The 24883-nt window shown below is 39.2% G+C and overlaps 1 protein-coding gene across 23 annotated transcripts in view; it reads left to right on the plus strand.

The window, feature by feature from the left end:
- Window positions 1-12473: 12473 nt before the first annotated feature.
- The window catches only part of Gphn (gephyrin), a 433952-nt gene continuing 421542 nt past the window's right edge, over window positions 12474-24883 (plus strand). For 9 of the 23 annotated variants that reach the window (XM_051147978.1, XM_051148006.1, XM_051147995.1 and 6 more), the window contains exon 1: window positions 12475-12643. In XM_051147978.1, coding sequence (XP_051003935.1) covers window positions 12580-12643 — 64 coding nt within the window. In that variant the 5' untranslated portion in view covers window positions 12475-12579. Of the gene's footprint in view, window positions 12644-24883 lie in introns of all 23 variants that reach the window. The other 14 variants (XM_051148048.1, XM_051148065.1, XM_051148015.1 and 11 more) reach the window with 3 other exon arrangements.

Genomic DNA, 24883 nt, shown 5'->3' on the forward strand with positions numbered 1-24883 from the left:
ACATGGTAAGATACTATTCCCACAGAGAGCTACTAATATATATCTCTACCCTTGGAAACAAACTATTTAAGAGATCCTCTACCAACCGTCACCTGCTGAAGCATCTGCTCTTCTAGCACTGGTCCACACTATTGCACTGTGTCCAAAACAAACTAGTCCCTGGCAGTCCTGAGCAGCAGAGGAATGGAATCCAGACTGGCCACACACAAAATGGGCACACCTAACAGTTGGGTTCACTACTTCCCGGGAACCCTCACTGAGAGCTGGCAGATCAATGTGACAAATTCCCAGTCTAGGCCATTAAAGCATTTCACAAACACCTAATGTTGAATAAAGCTGAAAAAATAAAAGCTGCACAGAGACTATACTACTGCACGTATTTCAAAGCCAGTACAGTCTACCCAACTGTCATCTTAAAATATACCTACATGTATGCCATAATAAGTAAATAAATAAATATGCATATACATAAATACACACACACACACACAGACCTATGGATGTGTGTCTTCGCCTATAAAAACCACTCTACAAATCTGGAGGAGGTGAGCAGACTAGAAGATATATAATAATAACACTTGGGTACTTGGGTACAATAGAGTTCAAAAGCAAAAAACATGATACCGCCCAAAAAAGCATGACAGTTATCTAACAAATGATTCCAAAGAAATGAAAAATGTATGAATTGCCTGAGAGCGAATTCAAAATAATGACCATAAGAAAACTCTAAGGGATATAAGAGAATATAAGCATAAAATAAGAAAAATAATTCTTATCTGTGTAATAATTCAGCAAAAAGGCATCATGAAATAGAACCAAGCAGAAATACTAGAACTGAAGAACTCAGCGAATTTAATATACATGTAATTGGGATGAACACTAGCAAACAAAATCAAACAAGAATTTCTAAATTATAAGATCAGACAGGTCTTTTGAAATAATCCAAAACAATGGATGAAATAGAGTAAATAAAGCCCATAGAACTTAAGCGATACAATCAAGCAAACAAATCTTTTATGTTATGAAAATTCCAGAGGGAGAAAAAAGAAAGGCACAGAAGATCTATTTAATAAGTAATAGCTGAGAGATTCCCATATCCTTGAAGCTCAAAAGAGTCAATTCTTCTCTGATGCACATTATAACAGAAATTTCAAGTCAGAGAAAGAATTCTGAAAGAAAAATGAAACATAAAGTTACATATAAGAAAATCCTCATGAAAATTTCAGAAGATTTCTTAGATGAAACCTTCGGGCTAGACAAGGACAGAGTTATATATTCAGAGTGATGAAGGAAAAGAAAAAAACAAAGCCAGTCAAGAATATTATGCCCTGAAAAGTCATCTTTCAGTTTTTTATTTTTTAATGAGTATTTTCTCAAGCTAGCAAAAGCTAAGCTACTAGCCTAGCATTAAAACAAACAAACAAACAAACAAAAAACAGAGGTGCTTCAGCAAGAAACAGAAGTACTTTTATTAACAAAAATATCTGAATGTATAAATTTCACTAATGGACATAAACTCACAATCAATTTCATTGTAACATATTACTCTTAAGAGTGGAATATAATTTTTAAAATTCCTAGTATGAAGTTTAAAAGTGAAAGTTACCAATGGTAATTTTATCTATAAAGTCATTAAGGAACACAAAGTATATAGATCTAATTTAAGGCCATAAAATTATAGTGTGTGTGTGTGTGTGTGTGTGTGTGTGTGTGTGTGTGAGAGACTTAGGTGTTTGTCTTTTAAAAACAATGTATGTGTATATGTGTTTGCCAGCTTGTATGTATGTATATTATCATATATGTGCCTGGTACCTGAGAAGGCCCTCTGGAACTGGAGTTAGTTAGGAGCCACCATGTGAACACTGGCAACTGAACCTGGGTCCTGTGCAAGAATAAGTGCATCTTTGATAAGTGGGCTTTTTAAAAAAATGGATATTGCTGAGTGTCATTAAAAAATGAGGTGGCTGGAGAGATGAGTTGGTGGTTAAGAGCACTTGCTGGGTAGCATGTGTGTGCCTGGTGTCCACAGAGGCCAGGAGAGAGAGTAGGATTCCCTGAGGCTGGAGTTACAGAGTCACCATGTAGATTCGGTGAACTGAAACCGGTTTCTTTGGATGAGCAATCTGTGTTCTTGACCAGAGCCATCTCTTCTGGCTCCCAACTAATTTATTTTCTTATTTTATCTATTTATTTATTTATTTATTTATTTATTTATTTATTTATTTGGCTTTGAGACAGGGTCTCTTTTTACATAGCCCCACATGTCCTGAAACTCACTATGTAGACCAGATTATCCTCAAACTCACATAGATATGCCTTGCCTATGCCTCCTGAGTGCTGAGATCAGAGGGATGGGCCACCATGCCCAGCTGCCCAACTATTATTTTTTTAAAAGTTTATTTATTTTACGTGTGTGAGTATTTTGTGCACATATAATGTTTGTGTGCCATGTATATGTTTGGAGGTCATGATGCCTGTGGAGGTCAGAAGAAAGCACTGGGTCCCCTGAAACTGGAGTTGACAGAGTTTTGAGGAGCTATGTGGGTGATGAATTGAACCTAGGGCATCTGCAAGAATAAGTGCTCTTTCCTCTAACTAGGAAAGGAATCCAGTAACTTTGGGACACCAATTGAGCCACAAAACTTTCTGCCTACAATCTGTCTTGTCTGCAAGATACACTGGGGTAAAGGTGTCCCAGAACTTGTGGGAGTGGCCCACCAATGGCTGGTCCAACTTGAGACCCATGCCATGAGAAGGCGCCCACGCCTGACACTGCCTGGCGGGCCAGGGACCTGAGGCTTGACAGCCCAGAGTCCTAGGATAGAAGCAAATACAATTAGCAATCATTCAATTTTAAATACGAGTTTTAGGTGTGGGCATCCAATCTCTAGGGATATGCATCCTCAGATAAATATGAATGCAGCCCAATATATTTCTTAGATGACATCTTATCAGAAGGCGGAACTGGTAGAGTAGCCATAAAGGAAAAAAAATTACAAAATATATGAGATTAAGAGAGAAAAATCAAAGCTTATTACTATGGAAAACTAACAAACAGTGGCAGCAAATAATAAAAGGAACAAAGAACAATTATAATACATTATAACATTGGAAAGTATTTATGTGTCAATGACAATTTTGAATATAAATCAAATAAACTCTCCAATTACGTTAAGGAGGTCCAGTGAGATGGCTCAAAGGGTAAAAGCTCCTGCTATGCCTGACTGGGGACTGAGTTTGATCCCATGGTAAAAGGACTCTCAAAAGTTGTCCTCTGACTTCCACATACATGCTGTGGCACATGTACTCCCCCTAATTCCTGTGCATGCGTGTGTGCATGCATGCACACACACACACACACACACACACACACACACACACACACACACAAATATTAAATTAAAATTTTAAATCTATAAAATGGCTGAGTGAATGGATAAAAACACAGGATCCAATAATATGTTGCCTACAAGAAACTCACTTTACCTATAAAGACACACAAAGTGAAGAAAAAAATTGCATGCAAATGAAAACCCAGCATGAATAGTACATTTAAATCAGATACAAGAGGCTTTTAGTAAAATATTATAAAAATGATTGTATAATAATTCAATGAAAGGCATATGCACAACTAACCCTGAAACACACCAATATACAAAGCAATTATTATTATATCTAGAAACACAGAAATCCAGTAAATAGATTTCAACATTCCACTCACAGTAAAGAGAGGATCATTCAAACAGAAAATAAACAAACTTTGGCTTTACACTATACTTTAAACCAAATGGACCTAAGTGATGTGTAAAACATTCCACCCTACAGCTTTGGTGCACACATTTTTTTTCCTCAGTGTAAATCTTCTGATTAGATCTATTAGTCTACAAAAACCCTTAACATATTTTAGATACCAGAATTGTTTCAAGTATCTTTTCTGATTACAGTGGCATATAGGAAACAACAGAAGAAACTTAAGAAACTACAAATACATGGAAATTATACAGTGCATTACTAAACAACCAGTGAGTCAAGAAAAAAAGAATTAAGAGAAGTTAAAAACACTTGGGAATGAATGGAAATATATAATACACACACACACACATACACACATACACACACACACACACACATACACATATATCTCTGAACCTATGGTACGTAACAAAAAACATTAGAGGAAGTTTATACCAATAAATATATCTGAAGAGAAAAAAGATCGCAACTATGCAAGTAAGTATTGAACTGAGGGAACTAGAAAATAGCTTAATATCAGTAAAAAAAAAAAAACCCACAAAATACAGCAGAAATAAGACTTAAAGTATAGAATATAATAATGAAGCAAAGAGCTTTTGTTTGAAAAGATGAAAACAAAAAAAAATTTAGACTAGGTGAAAAAATAAGAGTCAAAATCAGATATAAAGGTAGACATGAGAACCAGGGCCACAAAGGAGCAGTTATGTGCCAAGAGATTGGTTAATTTGAATAAGTAAATAGATTTCTATATATGTACAAAAGTAGCTACTGAGAAAAAGGAAAATCTGAACCAGAAAAGTAAAGTTTGATCAATAAAATATCTGGGGGAAAAAGTAGTCTTTAGGACCTAATAGCTTCATGGATGAATTCTATAGTGATTTAAAAATAATGAGAGCTTCTCAAACTACTCAAGAAAACTGAAAATCAGTGAAATGAATCTATGTGACCAGCATTCCCCTGATACCAAATCCCAAAAAAGGCATAGCAACATCAAGACAAAACAGTACAGGTCAATATCCTGAACGAAAATATTTGCAAAATTTTTCATCAGTAGCAAATTAAAAATAATCATTATAACCAAGAGATACTCATCTTAGGGATGCAAAGATGGCTTAATCTTTTTAAGACAATAATATATATTATAGCAACACAAGACAAAAACTAGAGGCAGAAAGCTTATTGGTTTAGTTACACATCCCTTCATATAAAAATTCTTTAAAAAATCTCCAGAAGTCAAAGTACGACAAATCCACAGGTAACATCACACTAAACGAAGAACACAGTATGAAGTTTTAGAGGCTCTGGCTGAGCTATGGATGCTCTTTCCATTACATCTATTCACCTTAATACTGAGAGTTCTAGCTGGGACAATTAGTGAAGAGAAAGAGCACAAGAATACTCAAACTGGAAAGAAGTCAGTCCAACTTTCCCCATTAGCAAATGGTATGATCTTACACACAGAAAACTCACAAGACACAGCCTCTCAAATCTGTTATCACTAATTTAGTAAAGTTGCAGCATACAAATCAATATATAAAAATCAATAGTTTCTTTATTATTTTTAAAAATTGCATTTACTTTTCCAGTGTTGGTTCCCCAACCAAGATATTTGCTTATGCTAGGCAAAAACTTTATCTCTGACATATACATACATATTTATGTATATGCATGAGAGCTGTTTCATACAACACATATATAAAACATATATGGCAGCTATCCCCAAATTTTTCATTATAGTAAAATATATACAATTTTCATCATTTTTATCCATTTGAAATCATACAATGTAGTGTTTCTAGATACTAAAAATGAACTACCTGAAAAGCAAATTAAGAAAACAATCCTGGGGCTGGAGAGATGGCTTTGTGGTTAAGAGTAATTGCAGCTCTTGTAGAGGACCCAGGTTTGGTTTCTAGCAGCCATATCAGACAATTCACAATGACTTGTAATTCCACTTTCAGGGGGATCTTCCGGCATGTGGGGGCACTGTAAATGTGGTACACATATGGACAAACAGGCTCTGCATACATATAAACAAAATTAAAATTTTAAAATGTTAAAAAGAAAACTAGCATTTACAAATAGATACAAAAATACTCAGCAAATGTAACAAAAAAAGATGAAGATTTTATACTGACAAATATAAAATAATGACTTGGTTGGAAAAATTAGAATATTTTAAAAATATCCCTACTATCCAAAGAGATCTAAGGATTAAATGCAACTGCTATAAAAGTATCAATGACATTTATTTTTCACATTAATAGAAAAAACAAAAAGCTAAAATCCCAAATCACCAAAACCCAAAAAGAATAAGGCTGAAGGCGTCACATTATATAACATCAAAATACTCAAACCTATAGTAACCAAAACAGCATGATACTGACATAAAAATAGCCACACAGACTAGCAGAACAGAGCCCAGAAGTAAATTTATAGTCTACAGCCACCTCACATTTCTCCTCCTGCAGTTTCCCTTCCCTCCTCCCCTCCCAGTCTGTCCCACTTCCCCATCCACCACGCCTCCATTTCACTTCAGGAAAGGGCAGGCCTCCCATGCACATCAACCAAACACAGACTATCAAATTGTAGTAAGACTACAGCCACCTCAGTTTTGACAACATTGTTGAGGGCATATGCTGGAGGAAAGAGCAGTATCTTCAGTAATTGATACTGGGGGGCTAGTGATGACTCACTGGGTAGAAGTGTCTGCTGCCAAACCTAAGGACCTGAATTTGTTCCTTAGGGACCCATACAGTGAAAGGAGAATAAAATTAAGTTTCTGACATTGCCCTCTGCCCATGCACATGCAAACACACACACACACACACACACACACACACACACACACAATGATGCAGACAAATGAAACTCTATGCATTTGAAAAAAATATCATTAGAAAAATATAAGGCTTGACCTATTTAACTATTACATAGTAGAAAGGATAGAGGAAACATTTTGCAAGTGTATATTAGGCAAGGACTTTTGGATAATGCCTAAAAGCACAGGCAATAAAACAAAAATTTAAAAGGACAAATAGGATAGCATCAAACTAAAAAGGAAAACAAAGGAATCAGCAGAGGGAAGAAGAAACTATAGAGCAGCAAAGACATGTTAAGACTGTATCTGACAAGAGAGTAAATATCCAGACCTACATAAGAAACTCAATAACTAAGTAATCCAGTAAGAAACATGGCAAGAGTTGATTAGATATTCAAGATATGAAAATGAGCAACAGAAGAAAAAAAAAAAAAAAGAAAGAAAACGAGCAACAGATATATAATAAGGCAGAGAAATGAAAATTAAAACCATATTAAAATATATCTCACCAAAATAGACTGGCAGTTATCACAAAGACAAATGACAGTAAATGCTGGTGGACCTATGACAGGAACTCAGTATCAGAAGAATGCACACTAGGGGATTCACTCCTGGAGATGGTATGGGGTTCCGCAAAACAGGAAGAGGAAAGCTGCTGGATGGCTCAGCAGGTTCGAGAGCTTGCTACCAAGGCTGATGACTAGAGTTGGTGGAAGAAGACAATTCCTGCAAGTTGCCCTCCCAGCAGATAGATATGCACACACTGGGGAGCAGACAAGGGCAGAGAATAAATGTTAAAAAAAAAAAAAAACCAAACCAACAGAACCAGGAAGATTAAAAAAGAGGATATGAAATTAGCGTATCTATGAGAAATCATAACTAGTCACAGTAGCCAAGACAGAGAGTCAAGCTAGGAGTCCAACAACAAATGAATAGATAAAGACGTGAAATGCACGTGCAATAAAATATTTAGTGATTGAAAAAAAGCCTGCACATGAGTTAACATGATGAACCTGGAAGGTACTATGTAAAATGAAACATTAGACACAGAAAGACATAAGAGGAATCTAAAAGTGTTCTCATGTAAGTCAGAACAACGGTTACCACAGACTGGAGAAAGGGATATGGAAGAGATGAATAAACAGGTGGTATGTTATAATTGGATAAGGGGAAAAAAGGTTTGTCATTCAATCGTACATAATAGTTACTATAACTAACAATATTGTATATTTGAAAATACTTGGAAAGTAGATTTAGAATGCTCTTAGCACAAAGAAATAATAAATGTTTGAAGTGACAGATATGGTAATTTCTCTCACTTTGATTATTACACAATTATATATTATCAAGCAGACTATATCCAATTGTGTCAGTTTTTAAAAAATCAACATCAAATAATATTAGTTTTTTATTTAATAAAGCTCTTACCTCCCTTATCCAGCAGTACTTCCTTTTTTAAAAGTACACAATTCTCTCTATGTATATTTTTTTACATTAAGAAAAAATTTGATACTTTCTTTACGAATCAGAAACTTTCCTTTTTGTTCCTAGCATTCTTAAAGTCAGGACTTTGTACAGTTGTAAATTTTCAGTACAGACCTGAGAACTTCTCTACCTTTTAACTATCAATGAGAGGATATGTAGGTGGTATGTATTGGTCCCCTCAGGAAACAATGAGCAGAGAAGCCTGGGGGATGTGATGATCGATCTTGATTGTCAAGTTGATGAGATTTAGAACCATCATGAAAACCAAGGCCCAAGGCAGGCCTCTGAGGAATTCTCTGTATTAGGATAACTGAGGAGGGGAGACTCATTGTAACTTGGTAGTATCATCCTGGGTTGGAGTCCTGGACTGAAAAAGCCGATAGCTAACTGAGCACCACCACTTATCACCCTGTTTCCTGACTGAAGATGCAATGTAACCTGCTGTTGCAAGATCCTGACACTATTACTTCTTTACCAGGATGGACTACTACCATCAAATGAGCCCAAATACACACTTGTATAAGTTGCTTTTGTTTGTTATTTTGTTTCTGCAATGAGAGAAGTGGGCGGTTTGGAATAAGTCCACCTAACTGCAAAGTTATCAAGGAATTAATGTCACCTAAGAGAAACAGGTCTATTCTCTTTCAACCTCAGTCCATTTGGTAAAGGTGTATTTAGTTGAGCCCAGTCTCCTGGGTGAGTATCTAAAAGGCAAAGAAATGTTCTTCCCTAGAGATTTCAGAGGATGTGTAGTCCTACTGTCAACTTTATTTTGGATTTCTAGCCTCAGAAGTGTGAGATATAGCTTTGTAGTTTTACATCAGTTTATGGTACTTAGTTACGCTAGTCCTAGGGTAGTGATGTAATGCCAAATTCCGCCAATCCAAAGTTCATCTTGATGATGATTTAGCTTTCTTTGGGGAAAATATTGGCTAACATCGAAGTTTCACTCTGTACCCAACATTTTTATTGTAGTAAATTATGTATGATTTCTATCATCTTACCCATGGGAAAGTATACAATCCAGTGGTATTAAATATATTTGAAAGGGTGCTTGGGTACCTTTTAAATAGAATCAGTTTGTTTCAGGGATTATCCAGTAAGGAAAAACAGCAAACTAAGCCTTACAAGTATAATCATTCTCAAAAGTTTTTTTTTTTTTTTTTTTTTTTTTTTTTTTTAATGGTGTCTAGGGCTGAGTATTTTCTAACCCTATCAAAGTGTAGTAAGATTTTACCTTTTTTATATTGAAATTTTGACAAAGCAAAGGAAAAGCAGAAGTATAAGCACCACTACAAGAAAACCTCAAAATGATTTCTACTGATGAACACAATTTTTCACCTTCATACTGAGGCTCTTTGTGTTTGCCTTTAATGATCTTTTAGATAGTAAACTTTTATAATTATTAGATCTGTAGACTCCTGGCCAACTCCAATCCCTTACAAACTCAACTTTCTCCTAGTCCTATGAGTTTCCTAAGACAAACTGGCAATGTGTGGAACTGCTAGTGTCGTTTCACTAACCAGAAAAATGTCCTTGGTATTAATTTTTAGAGTGAATTTTGAGATGCTTGTACACTGTAACAGTACTCAAAGTCTATATACTGTAATATGGCAACCCCACTTACCATTCCGAGACTCCCAATGTGTACTAGAAAATCCTATATAGTCCTCTCACTAGTTTTTTGCTGTACACCTTAGTTACCACCATTGAACACACTTGACAGCTTCTCTTTGGCATTATCTGAATTACTAGCATCCTGGGACCAAGATGACTGTTTTTAGTGACTAAGGCATGGGCTGCTTAGGTGGGCTGGACAGGGGGTGATTCACAGCACAGGCAGGACCAAATGGAATTACATGTGATTGCATTACACTAAGAATGGTGTGCATTTTAAAACTTTTGAATGATTTACCCTGAGGAACATTCTTTAATTTTCTATATTCTTCAAAATATTGTACATGGATACAATGAAATATCATATATGCTTTCTAACCTGAAGAATTTTCTATTTCATACTTTTGGACCATAGATATGTGGAGAGCTAAAGGCACAGAAGGCAAAATTGTAGGAACTGGGGGCAGGAAAGTATAAAATTTAAATGTTAAAGCTTATGGAATTTGGGAAAGAAATATACATGTTGAACAAAATAACTGGAAGACAAGCATCTACTACAACTGTCCAATTTCATTATTTTTCTCTGTAATTTTAGTACTAATATTAAGTAAAACATAACAATCCCTGTAATCAGAAGACGCACTTTGTATTCATCCTACACAGCTACATTTTAATGAATTATATTAGTGAAGTAGTCCAGTGGTGGTGTGTGAGGCCCCAGCTGAAAGCACAGTACAGAAGAGAAAATGTTACTAATACTTTTATGTACGTAGATAGTTTTTGTTCTCTTATTGATTTGTGAAAGTGCTAGCTACTTTTACATGAATAAGTATAAAATATTCTAAGGTGGAGGGCTTGCCCATTTGGTCTATTAACTTCTTTAAAGTTTAAAGGGATCCGTTAGTGGGAAGGTTTAGCTAATACTAAGAATGGTTTTGAATCATATAGAATTTGCACGGAGAATAGAACAGGCTTGAACGCTTATGGTGTAATAACTTATTTTATCTCATCTTTAGATTGAGATTAAATGATTCATTTGGGCATACTTTCTCATCTATAGATTGAGATTAAATGATTCATTTGGGCATACTTTCTTATCTATCTCCCTCTTCTGAAACCAGTTAGAACTTCTTTTGGCACCAGAATTTTTGGTGGTAGTTATGAGAGTTGAGTTCCTAATCTGGCTTAAAAAATTTAATACACTGCCAAAAATACTAGTTATATATATTTTCAAAAATTCACTAATTTAGCCTTCCTCAATTCCATCCATCATTTCATTTGTACTCTCTATTATTTAAAGACATAATGTGAATCTTCAGTGAATAGGATGAGTAATAATATGTTCCATCTGGAATAATACAAATCCCATATAACCATCAAACCAACTCTGGGATTTTGGTCTAAGTGCAGATTATTAAACATTTTTGATACTTTGTTTTTTTTAATGCTTTTAGGTTTTTACTATGGTGAGCAAATGAGAAAACACATACTTAAACACACTTAAAAAATTACAGAGCCAGAAAATGGTATTTAGCAATCACACAAAATAGTTAGAGGTGATTAATAACACTTTATGAAAAGGACACGGAACCAAATGAGCACATTTTCATGGTAATTTCATATTACAGAAATGCTGAAATGAAACTTAAATGCCATGGCAACTGATTGGGGTTCACTGTGTGTGACAAATGTCCTTATTCTAAGTAGATGGATGCGTTTCACTCAAAAGCACAGGTCCTGGCTTAGGAAGCTTAGGGCCACAACCAGGGGACAGCAGCGAGAGCGAGAAGCTTGCTATCTCCACTCCACAAGCTCTGCCGCAGACGCCTAAGCTGCGTCTGCAAGGTCTGGAAGGCTGCCTCTCAGAGGGGCTAAAGCGAAGTGAGACCGAAATCCAGTCAGGGGAAGAGCTGCCCGCGCGGGTCACAGCAGAGGCGGCACAGGGGCGACCAGTCTCTGCCCAAGAGGGGATTCCGGGCACACTGGCCACCGTCCTGCCACCGGAGCGGCTCCCTAAGCCACCTCTAGATTCTCGAGCGCCCTCCGCGGAGAGGAGCCCACCTCGCTCGCGGCCGCACCTGGTCTAGAGTTGGCTCCGCCACCGAGGGCAGAGCCGGCGGAGAAGGGACGAGGCTGCAGGCTCGGCGGGGGATTGCTTCTGTCTGGGGCCCGCCGAGGAGAGGAGGCTGCGTTCGTGCCTCGCGCGCTCCCGCACCGCGTCCGCCCAGCCAATCCCGCGCTACTCGCGCGCCCCGGAGCGTTCCTCCGTCCCACTCAGGCTGGGCCGGCTCCTTCCCGCTCCCGGCTCCCGGCGCTCGGCGGCGGCGGCGGAGCTCACACTCCTCCCCTCACTCTCCACGAGTTGCACGCCTCGGGGTGTAGCTCCGCCCCTGTCCCCGAGTCCGCCCCCGCAGCCTCCGGAGCGTGTGCTCCCCCCACTTTTTTTTTTTACCCCCCCCCCCCCTCAGTCTCTTGCCATCCAGGCGTCTTGGGTCTCACTCCGCAGAGCCTCTGGGTCTCGCCGGCCTTGCCCCGCCGCCTCCGCGCTCGCACGCTCGCTCCCTCGCTCGCTCGCAGCCAGGCCGCCGCGTCTCCCACCCACCCCGGGGCTCGTTTCTTCTCGGCCGGACCCGGGGTCGCGCGGACCGACTCCGCCCCCTCCGCGGACCCGCGCACTCCTGGCGCGGCCTCTCCTCCCCACGCAGGCCACCGGGCGCTCGGCCCTCCCCCCCCCCCCGCGCTCCCTCCCTCCCTCCCTCCTTTCCCTCCCTCCTTCCCGCTCGCCTCGCGCTCCCTGGGCGCCCTCGCTCTCGCGCTCTCCTAGGCAAGCGCGCTCCCGGCCGGCGCGCTCCGGACTCCGGCTTCTCCCGGCTCCTGTCAGTGCGGTGACTGCGCTGGGAAACATGGCGACCGAGGGAATGATCCTCACAAACCACGACCATCAAATCCGTGTCGGAGTCCTCACAGGTAACTGGGGGGGCTGGGGGTTGGGGCGGGGGAGAGGAGGTCCGGGGGTCCGCAGCGGCCACACTGTCCTCGACTTGCCTGAGGTTTCTCGCCCGTGGTGGTCCTCCTCTGCGGCCTCGGGAAGAGGGCTGGCTGAGGAGGGGGACCTGGGGGGGGTGTATTTTACAACCGCGGAGAGCTGCTTCGGGGGGGGGGTCCGGGTGTTCCCGTGTGTCCCCCCCGGGGAGAGCTGGGGCAGGCTCCATGGGGTGTCGGGCCCCAGCGCCCTCGCAGCCAAAGTCTCTGGCCCCCGGGGACCGAGGGGCCGGTGCGGCGGGCGCTGCGGGGCTCCGCGCTGCCGGTGCGGGCGGCGGGATCCCGGCTCCGCAGTCTGAAGCATGCCGCTCGGGGTTGGCCGGGCGCCTCCTCCACTAAAAGCTCATGCGAGAGGGGGGAATCCCATCTCCACCCCCTTTGCTCCCCTCCCCCCCACCCACCCGGCGGCCCCACGGCACCTGCCTGACACGACTCGGGGTTCGGCAGGCGAAACTCTGCTCCTCCTCTGCTGCCCCCTTTCGCGGGCCAGGTGTCCCCCCCCCTTCAGCAGCCGATGGGACACTCCTCACCTCCCCCGGGAGCCAGGTGATAGGCTCTAGTCCGGACCCGGGAAAGTGCCTTTCTTCTGCCTTTCCTAGCAGTGGGCCCTCCCTCTCTGTCTGCTGCTTCTCCTTAGAGAGGACCGGCTGCTTCCCGTGGCCGGGAAATCCAGCCCCCCCTTTTTTTCTGGAGCTGGAAGGATTCCCCCTGTCTGATTCCTTTCTCCCCCCCCCCCTTTTGGGAACCCCTCATCCTCACGCCCGGGTAGATGGTCCTGAGGCTAGCGAGGAGCGCACTTTTCCCGGGTCGTGTTTCCCTCCCTCGCGGAAGTCGAGTGTGCTCTGCATGTCTGATTCCGTTGCGTTGTATTTGGGTGATATCCCTGAGTTTGGAGATGGGCAGTTGCTGCAGAGCACGACTTCCAAGATGAATAGCAAAGCCTATTTGTAGGGGTTTCGGCTGTGGTTCTGGAGTTGGCATGGCTCGACTGTAAATGAATGGAGAAGCGGGGGTTAAGGAATTATATTTGGAGTCTGAGGCTCCAAATGTGGAGTAAAGGAAATCCAAGACTTAGTGATGTGATTTCGGAAAAAGAAGCTATGTAGATGGGAATCCTAGTGTCTTTCCTACTTCATTTTAATTTTTTCCCCCTTCTTGTCGAATTCTGACAGGTTGAGATGATGCCCGGAAAGGAACTAAATTGAATGAAACTTGCTTTTATTATAAGGTGGAAACAAATCTTTGATTTTGCCAGTAGATACCGACTACAATGCTTAATTTAGCTGCCGACTTTTATGAAAAGAGGATACCCCTGCTCCGGTTCCCCCTCTTCAGTAACTGGATTTCCTTTCCACGATATGTATTTGTAGATGTTAAGAGTAGTTTAATGAATTTTTTTTTCCCCCGATTCGAAGCCCCTGGAGTGAAGAAAATAATCCAAGTCAGTTGCAGGGAAGGACACCCCCTTCCATCAGAATATGCAGATGAGGTGCATCTTTTTCTGCTCAACTGTTTCCTTCTATGAAAACAGTTGTAGCTCACAATTCTTAGAGTTGCTCTTGTTGGTTTTAAAAGAATCTGACAGTGTAATGTAAATGTACCTACCTTTTATCAACCGTTAACTTTTAATTTTCGCCATGTTTAAAAAAAAATAACAGATGAGTGAATGTGAAATTTTATAGAAACCAAAGTATGTCAGCTGTATGTAGAGATTGAAGGCCCTAGATGTTTAAAACTTAAGCTGTAGAGTTTGTTTTTGAAGAGCATGCTTGATTTGTTGAGTCTTACTCTGTATTTTTATTTTGTTAATTATCTTAATTTGGTCAAGTGACAGCACATAATTGTTTCGCCGAGGTGCTTTGAAAGATAACAGCCCTTGTCTATGCTCTGAGGGATAATATTGATAAGTGAACAGTTGAAAAGATGCACCATTCCTGTATAAAAGTTGTCTGAACATATTGCCTATGAATTTGGGGCATAGATGCTAAAGGGAATCTGTGTTTAAATTGAATAGCAGAAAATGTGATTACCTGAGTGAAAATTTTAGTACATTTAATAGGGTCAAGAAGAAATGGGCAGTTTAAAGGGGAATTGAAAGTCAGTGGCAGCAACCTTATAAATAAATATGTGGTTGAAGATGAAGCTCCTGAGCAGAATAAAAATGAAGCACACAGGCCTTGAAAAGTCCAGGTGGAAGAGGTAGGTGGCATAATGTCAAGGAGAGAAGATAAAGTTGGCAACGGAGTTAAAGACAATTTAGAAGGCGCTGTCTCGTGTGAGAATGAAGTACAGTAGTCTGGGGGGAAAAGTCTGAGGCCAACTATACAGGTACAGCTGAAAAATGAAGCTATAAATTTAGATGAGATGGTTACAGGACAATAGAGTTTGATGGTAAAATGGATATTTGAAATCAGAAGTGACTCTAGGGATTTTTCTTGAGGAATTACTGATATAAGTACAGGATTGCTTACTATGAAAGAACTTAGAAGCATGGAGAAAAACCAGTAGAAATAACACAAGCTACCATTCTGTTAATAGTTGCTTTTATTACAAACAGCTTAATTCTATGGATTGACATTTTATGTGAGTGTGAACAGGGGGAAAAACAATCCTCTGAAAGTGAAGCTATGTCGATCAAGTTTGTGGATTTTAGAACAATTTTACTATATATGGGTCTTTCCTGAATTTTAGAGTAGATTTAAAGGCTACATTTGAAACTGTGATTCTTTCAAGTTATAATTTCTGCCGCTTTTTTTTTTTTTTTTTTTTTAGGCTAGCATTAAACTTTTTATCCTGCTGCCTTGAACTTTATCCCAAGTGCTATCACATCCAGCTAGTTTGTGGCTTTCTTTTTTGTGTTCTTTCTGTGTTTCTTTCTTTCCTCTTTCCCTCCCTCCTGCCCTCCCTCCCTCCTCCCTCTTGTTTTTTCAAGACAGAGTTTCTCTGTGTAGCCCTGGCTGGCCTTGAACTCAGAGACCCACCAAGCTCTGCCTCCCCAGTGCTGGGCGTGTGCCGTGGCCCTAGCAGCTTGTGGCTTTTTTAAGCTGAAGGAATGGTTTATGAGAATGCCCTGGTGCTGGACACGATGGTGTGTGTCCTTAGCCTCAGCACTGGTCAGACTCAGGCAGGACATGATGGCGTGTGTCCTTAGCCTCAGCACTGGTCAGACTCAGGCAGGACATGATGGCGTGTGTCCTTAGCCTCAGCACTGGTCAAGCACAAGAGGACACGATGGTGTGTGTCCTTAGCCTCAGCACTGGTCAGACTCAGGCAGGACATGATGGCGTGTGTCCTTAGCCTCAGCACTGGTCAAACTCAGGCAGGACATGATGGCGTGTGTCCATAGCCTCAGCACTGGTCAGACTCAGGCAGGACATGATGGCGTGTGTCCTTAGCCTCAGCACTGGTCAGACTCAGGCAGGACATGATGGCGTGTGTCCTTAGCCTCAGCACTGGTCAGACTCAGGCAGGACATGATGGCGTGTGTCCTTAGCCTCAGCACTGGTCAGACTCAGGCAGGACATGATGGCGTGTGTCCATAGCCTCAGCACTGGTCAGACTCAGGCAGGACATGATGGCGTGTGTCCTTAGCCTCAGCACTGGTCAGACTCAGGCAGGACATGATGGCGTGTGTCCTTAGCCTCAGCACTGGTCAGACTCAGGCAGGACATGATGGCGTGTGTCCTTAGCCTCAGCACTGGTCAGACTCAGGCAGGACATGATGGCGTGTGTCCTTAGCCTCAGCACTGGTCAGACTCAGGCAGGACATGATGGCGTGTGTCCTTAGCCTCAGCACTGGTCAAACTCAGGCAGGACATGATGGTGTGTGTCCATAGCCTCAGCACTGGTCAGACTCAGGCAGGACATGATGGCGTGTGTCCTTAGCCTCAGCACTGGTCAGACTCAGGCAGGACATGATGGCGTGTGTCCTTAGCCTCAGCACTGGTCAGACTCAGGCAGGACATGATGGCATGTGTCCTTAGCCTCAGCACTGGTCAGACTCAGGCAGGACATGATGGCGTGTGTCCATAGCCTCAGCACTGGTCAGACTCAGGCAGGACATGATGGCGTGTGTCCTTAGCCTCAGCACTGGTCAGACTCAGGCAGGACATGATGGCGTGTGTCCATAGCCTCAGCACTGGTCAGACTGAGGTAAAAGAAGGATCTCAGGTTTAAGGCTGGAGTGGAACCAAAAGAGTCTCCTCGCGTGTTTCACAATAGTAATTTTAAGTGTTTTTTTTTAATCTAAATCTGTTTTATAATGTGGTCTACCCTTATAAATATTTTACAGTGTGACTAAATAATTCTATATTGTCACTTCTAAAGTTCTTAATTGACTTCTTTATGACATTGTTGTTGCCTGTTGAAAGATGGTATTTGATCAATGAAAAACTCTATTCCCTAGATGTTTTTCTCATCTTCATTTCAGTTTCGAATTTAACAAATATAGTACAGTCAGTGAAGCTATCATATGAATTAACTTCCTTGGAATTTTAAAAGGAAGGGAAATATTTAGAGTGGTATTTCTTTTTTTTTTTTTTTTTTTTTTTTTTTTTTGCTTGACTATCTTGAATTGTGATAAAGTAATATTGTTATTTAAATTATACTGTTTATTAATCAGGAAAATAAAAATGAATATACATGAAACTAGGTTGTACATCTTTAAATGTGTGTGTGTGTGTGTGTGTGTGTGTGTGTGTGTGTGTAATGTAAGGGAGCATGTGTGGAGGTCAGAGAGCAACTTTAAAAAGTCAGTTCTGTCCTTCTACCATGTGAGTCTTGGATCAAACTCAGGTTGACAGGCTTGGCAGAAGCAACTTTACCCACCTAAGTCCTTTCCAGCCCTACATTGAAACATTTTATGTTGAAGATTATATACCTCTAAGAATTAGTATTTTACTTGTTATTATCTGGTGTAGATTTGTAGGAAAGGAAAATTATATAGTTTTCTGTGACTTAAGTCTAGTATTTTAGTAATGTTTCTTTTTCTAATGTTCTCTGATTATGTTACTATTTATAGCAGAGACTAGTGGTAATTTAATAATGATTAATGTAAGACTAGTAAACAAATATCTGCTACCACAAAACTAGAGAACAGACATAGGGCAGACTTAGAGCCTTTTTATCAGCTTTAGTAGTATTTATACTTGGGTTCAGTCTATCAATTACACAGCAGACAGTATATTTTGTATGTGTCATATTTCACTTCCTTTTTCCTATTTTGAAAGAAGCTGTTATCCACGTAGTAAAATACTTCTGTTACTCACCCCCCTGCCCCCCAGGACAGGCCTTCTTTTTGTGCCAGAGCCCTGGTTGCCCTGGACTCGCTTTGTAGAGTAGGCTAGCCTCAAACTCGGAGATCCACCTGGCTCTTGCTCGCAAGTACTGGGATTATAGCTGTGCACCACCATGCCCCACTAGCATTTCTATTACTTTAAAACCTTTATAGCACTATTGCCAGGGAAATGATGAACGCATGCAATGGAGAGTGATGGAGATGATGCTCCTGTGTGGAGTCAGCATCTCAGTAGGTGACACTGGACATGTTTGGTACCAGGGTACTCACAAAAAGATAATTCATTGCCTAAATTTTCACTAAGAGTAGTGTATGTTAGGAAAAGATGAACCTTTTTTTGTTTTATTTTATTTTATTTTATTTTTTTGTGATGGACCCTCGCTATATGACCTAGGGATCGCTTGCCTCTGTACTGTAATGCAATGATTATAGATGTGTGCTACCACACTTAACTAGGATAAGGTGTACTTATTTATTTATTTATTTATTATTTTTGTTTTTTCAAGACAGGGTTTCTTTGTGTATGTAGCATTGGTGGTCATAGACTTATTTTGTAAACCAGGTTGGCTTTGAACTCACAGCGATCCTCCTGCTTCTGCCTCTCTGAGTGCTGGAATTAAAGGTGCGTGCTACCATTTTTTCTTTTTTTTTTTTTTTTCTCTAAATAATTATATGCTTCTATATTTAGTTCTAGATTTGAAGTCACTAAGAGGTATTTGCACATGAGTAACAGTAGGAACTATTTTAAAAAGTTAGAACATAAAGATATTACAGTTACATGGACATTTAGTATTTCAGTCATTCAGAAATAGCTGTTTAGAACATCAGCTGAGGAGATGCTACTCTTCAATTCTGGACTGGTCTAAACATTTATTTTATTGTTCAGAGCCGTACATTATCCTCCCCCGCTCATAGTTCTGGAGATTGAATTAGGGACTTTTGGGTTTTCGGCAAGCACTATCACTGAGCTGCACTCTCAGCTGTGTTATTTTCTGAAAGTCCTTTGACTGTTAATGATATAAATGCATCTTTATCTTAAGAATAATGTCGTGTGGAGAGCGGGGACTGACCCTGACATGAACTCTGGTGCCCCATATTTGACCACTACCCCTTGATGTCTAGGCCTGGTGCACTCAGAGAAAGGATAGGAAGGCTACCAAGATGAGACTTGATAGGCTGTGACCATATGGTGGGGGAGGAGGTCCCCTTCTTTGACAGGCCCAGCGGAGGGGAATAGGGTGAATGAGGGAGGGAGGGGGAAACGGGAGGATACAAGGGATGGGATAACAATTGAGATGTAATCTGAATAAATAAATAAATAAATAAATAAATTTCATCCAATTACAAAATTTGATAGTTTATCATTAGATACACATATTTGTAATTACTTTATCACTTTGTAATTCTATGTCTATTATCAAAGTAATAGTTTAACTTTTAATGTTTTAATTTTAAAATCTATTTTATCTTAAATAAGAAGAGATACTTTTGCTTGCTTTTTGCTTTATCCTTATTAAATATCTTTTTCTTTCACTTTCAGCCCATGTGTTTGTGTAACTTTTAAAATACAAAAGTATATTTTGCCCTGGGGTTTGCATTGCAAAAAGATCTGGACAGTTTAAGTCAATAAATAAATACATTTATTTAAAAGCCTGCCCAGATGATTACCTATAGATATGTTTGATATTGCTTGAACCATAAATCAATTGGAATATATAATCAGTTTTATTTGTATTTCTTCTGATAATTAGTAAAAATAAGAATACTTTCCTGTACATAAAACTAGTTGCAATGCAAATAGTAAACTGCAGAATTTTGTAGAATATGATATGACATGATTGGCTGATACAGTATTTTTGAAGATGTATTTACCTCTATTAATTCAAGTTAAATATTAGATTAAAAAGAAGAATAATGTCATTAAGTAGGCAAGTCACTATTGAAAATAAAACCGAAATTCTATCCAAGGAATTGTGTATTCTGACAATTTTACCTTTTGTGAAATAGAGTTAAAAAGAAGCCTACTACTTCTCAACTCTGTTGTTTTATGAATTCACAGATGTAAGTGATATATTTGAGAAAACTAGTGATTTACTCAAGGTAGGAAAACTGTTGGCCTTGCACTACCTACCCAAGGATAAGTGTGACCTCCTGGCCCTCCTGCTTCCTGTCCCTGTGATGGCATTATAGGCATGTGCTGCTAGGCCAGACTTCATGCAGTACTAGGATTTAACACAGTGTTTCGTGCATACTAGGCAGCACTCTACCAGTTAAGCCTCGTCTCAGCTTTCCATTTAACTTCCAAGCAACTTAATACTAGTATCATTACCATTACTTGCCAAAGACTTAATAACTTATTAGTTGGTGTATAGCAAGTTTCAACTATATTAAAAACACATATGGGGTTGGAGAGAGAGCTCATTGGTTAAGAGCCCTGACTGCTCTTGTAGGAGGACCTGAGTTTGGTTCCCGGCAATCAAATGGAAGCTCACACTGTCTGAAATTCTGTCTTCCTTGAGCACAAAACATGCATGTGGCACATGTTCATCCATTCAGAGAAAACACTTACGTATAGAAAATGAAAATAACTTAAAAAAAATGAGCTGCTTGACTTGAGCGTACGTAGTAGGGAGCCAGCAGCACGCTCCCGGGGAAGAAGTGATGAATAAGAGTCTATTTTTACTTAAACTGATGATAGATTGCTGAATAAGTTGAACAGGGTACTTTTTTGGAAGTCAGTTAAGTAGGTAAAATATATACTTTGCTTCTGTAAATAGTATTGAAGAACAATGAAATATATTTGGAATTTGGGGTGTTAAAAGAAAAGAAAGTCTTGGAAAAAGAAAGCACTGTAGTCCACAAAGTTTTCTTCCTTTGGATCTGTGCTGAAAAGAAAATACCAAGGAAGAAGAGAAGATTACCTTTATTTGGTTAAATGTATATTCATTAAAGACATTTTAATTGAGTGATCTCCAAAAGTAAATTTTAATATTATGAAATAGAGATTCTCATCAGGTTGTTTAATGAATTAATAAGCTAATTTGTGTTTAATTGATTAAAGAGAACTTTTTGAAAATTTCCTAACTTAACTCCAATAACTTTCACAGTAGCTTATTAGTATTTATATGTACTCAAAGAAAAGGATTAAATCTACTGTACTTAAGAAAACTGCTACTTTGAAAAAGGAGTTAGAAAATTATATGTAAAAAAGTATTACCATAATTTGTACTTTTGTGGTACATGGCATTGTATCAGGGATAATCTGACTCTAAGCTGTGAGAACAAACAGTATTTTTTCAGTATCAATTTTACTTGAGCATTTGTAAACTAAATTACTATTAAAATAAGCATAAGTAAATCAGGCATATAGTGTGGAATATATGTATACTTTTAAAATAAAATCAGAAACTTTAAAGGAATTTAAAGAGAACATATTATATGATTCCCAGTCTATTTATTATTGGATTTTTGGAGACACACACACACACACACACACACACACACACACACACACACACACACACACACTTTTTTTTTTTCGGTTTTTCGAGAGAGGGTTTTTTTTTTGTGTAGCCTTGGCTGTCCTGGACTCACTTTGTAGACCAGGCTGGCCTCGAACTCATAGCGATCCACCTGCCTCTGCCTCTGCCTCCTGAGTGCTGGGATTAAAGGCATGTGCCACCACCGCGTGGCTTGATTCCCAGTCTATTTTTAAAAATAGTATTTTTATTTTTATTTGTGTGTATGTGTGTGCATACACCTGCTTGTCTGTATGGGTATTGTGTATATTCAGTTGCCCAGGGAGGGCAGAAGGGGACTTTGAATCCCAGGGAGCTAAAGTTATAGGCAGTTGTCAGCTATTTGATGTGAGTACTGAATGCAGGGTCTTCTGAAAGAGCAGCAAGTGTTCTTAACTGCTGAATCATCTTTTCTACCTCCTATTCTGAGATTTTTAAAATTATTTTCTGCTCTTAGGATACTTTGATTTAAAAAAAAGTTTTTTAAAGATAGGAGCTTGATTTATTTATTATTAAGTATACAGTATGCTGCCTGCATGTATGCCTGCACGCCCGAAGAGGGCACCAAATCTCCTTATAGATGGTTGTGAGCCACCATGTGGTTGCTGGAAATTGAAGTTAGGACCTTTGGAAAAACAGACAGTGCTCTTAACCTCTGAACCACCTCTCCAGCCCCCTTTGACAAAAATTTAAAGAGCATGATTTTGTAAAATGTTGGAAGACCCATATTTTAATCTTAGTCTGGCTAAGTTTTATACCCTTGAATACATTAAGTTCTGCCTCTTAGTTTTTCTCACCACTGTAATGGAGGACTTATTCTGTAAAATCATGGAGGCTCTCAAGACAATATTTTGTCTTTTAGAGAAATATAGGATATTAGATTTAGTTTTTCCTGTTCTTATAATTAGATTATGGGGAGGGGAATAAATTATCTGTAAAAATTCAAGAAAATAAGAAAAGTTAAAAGTGTCTGAGATTTTTTGTAATTATGAACTGAAAGAAAGATTAATCCAAAATGTCAAACTGAAAGACTAAAGGAAATATTTGTGGGATTAATAGTAGTTTTAATCTTACACTTGGCTTTAGTCTCAGCTTAAACATCATTTCTTTAATTAAACTCTTAAATTATGTTTTTCTTGTTTTTCTATAGGGAAACAGTCTTATAAATGTCTGTGTCTTGTAACTATATGCATTTGAGAGGCTTCCTGGTGTAGAAAAAACTTAAGAGCCAGACCAACGTGGACCATACTGAGGTACTTTGAGAATGGCCCAAAGGGCTCATTATGTTTGAATACTTGGCCCCCAGTGGTAGGCCTGTTTGAGAAGAATTAGGTTCTATGGCCTCACTGAAGGAGGTATGTTACGTGGGCCAGGCTTTGAGGTTTCAAGGGTTGGGTCATTTCCAGTGTAGCTCCCTGTCTCTGCTTATGGAACAAGATGTGAGTTTTCAGCTGTTCCAGCTGTCATGTCTTTGTTCCACCGTCATGGACTCTAACAGCCCAAAACCATAAGCCCAGTTAAATGCTTCCTTTTATAAGTTTTCTTGGTCATTATGTGTTTTGACAGCATTAGAAACTTTCACTAATATATAAACCTTTAATTCAGGTAAGTTATTTAACCTCTGTGAATTTTTTTTCTTCTCCAGAATTATCCTGGCAACACATTTCCTCCTCAATACAAACTTTTAAGAGTAGAGAGAATGTATGGGAACATACTTTGCTTGTATATCTAATTGCTTCTCTCTCTCCTCTGTCTCTGTCTCTGTCTCTGTCTCTCTCTCTCTCTCTCCCTCTCTCTCTCTCTCTGTCTCTCTGTTTCGCTCTCTTTCTCTCTTATTGATGTTGTTTTTTGAGTAGCTTTCTAGCAATTTCATGTGTATACATGTTACTTTTATTAAAATGAAGTTTTAAAACTCTTCAAAGTGTTTGCATTCTTGCTTCTTTTGAGCTATTTTATCACCTACTAATGAAATAATTGTATATTAAGTGATTAAATAAAAAAAAATAGGTGTTGTGAAATGTCTGTATGACTTTAGAAAGCAGCCACTCAGCAACATTTATATCAACTAGCACTTGGCTGTTATTATTAGATTGACAGTTCAGATAGATGCACTTGAGTTTGGTTTTTTGTTGTTGGTGTTGCTATTGTTAAGCTCCATATTCCTTGAATAAAGATATGATATAATACTGTGTTTTGTATCACATTTTCAGACAGTGCTTCAGTTGATGACCATACTTTGCATGATTATTTTAGATGAATGGAAGTTGATGTCTTCATAAAAGCTGAAAATTTGAGGGGGCTGAAGAGATGATTCAGAAGTTAAGGGTCCCTGCTGCTCTTGCAGAGGACCTGAGTTTGGTTGCTAGCTAGTACCCACATCAGGTGATACACCCTCACCTTTAACTCCAGCTCTGGGAATTTGTTGTCTCCTCCTAGTCTCTGTGGGCACCTGCACACACATAACATACACAATATATGTACATATAAATAAAAGAAACAGTTCTTTAAAGATAACCTTGAAAATTTGAAACTATAGGTAAAAAATTGCAATTTTGTTAGTTTGAAAGTTCATTCTCTAATGAGTAATACAACATAGACATTCGTCAAAAGTTATGCCTCCTCTGTCACTTACAAAAGACACTTGAGCCAGTTGTTTTTGTTGTTGTTGCTGTTTTTTACTTTAGTGTCCTTGGGTTTAAATGTATGCAGTTATGCTTACTTTGTAGGACTGGTATGAGAAACAATGAAATGATGTATTCATGAATTACCAAAACACTCGTCCCTCTACTAAGTTATTAATACGGCAGTGAGTAAAAACATGCCTTTTGCCCTTGGAGTTAATATTCCAACACTGACTTGAGAACATTCATGGTTTATTTATGTTCCATTCAAGGGAACACAGTGCTGCTGTATTTCACTTTTTTGTGGATGACCTAAGTATAACTCCAGAACTTGATCTTTTTTCATGTTTACCATGTTTTGATATAAAAATTTAAATTTCTGTACCTTTTCTGCTAAGATAAACTGAACATGATTTTTTTATGAATAAAATTTAAAATACATTTATTAGATACTTATATGTTCTGTTTATATTAAGTGCTTTGGATGTAATTTAATCTATACAACTTTTGAAAGGTACTATTTTATTCCTTTCAAACTGCCTACGGAGTACAAAGGTTAAGTAACTTGTTAGGACTATATTAGTGTCACTATCAGTTCAAGCACAGGTGTCCTGTTCTTAGCAATTATGTTTTAAATCTATTTTGAAGATGTTTTATTATAGATTTCAATAGAATGGATCTATAATGTATTAACTTTTCAGTTATGACTTTTACATACATGATCTTCCCT

Source organism: Acomys russatus, chromosome 1 (assembly GCF_903995435.1).
Source record: "Acomys russatus chromosome 1, mAcoRus1.1, whole genome shotgun sequence".
Lineage (NCBI taxonomy): Eukaryota > Metazoa > Chordata > Mammalia > Rodentia > Muridae > Acomys > Acomys russatus.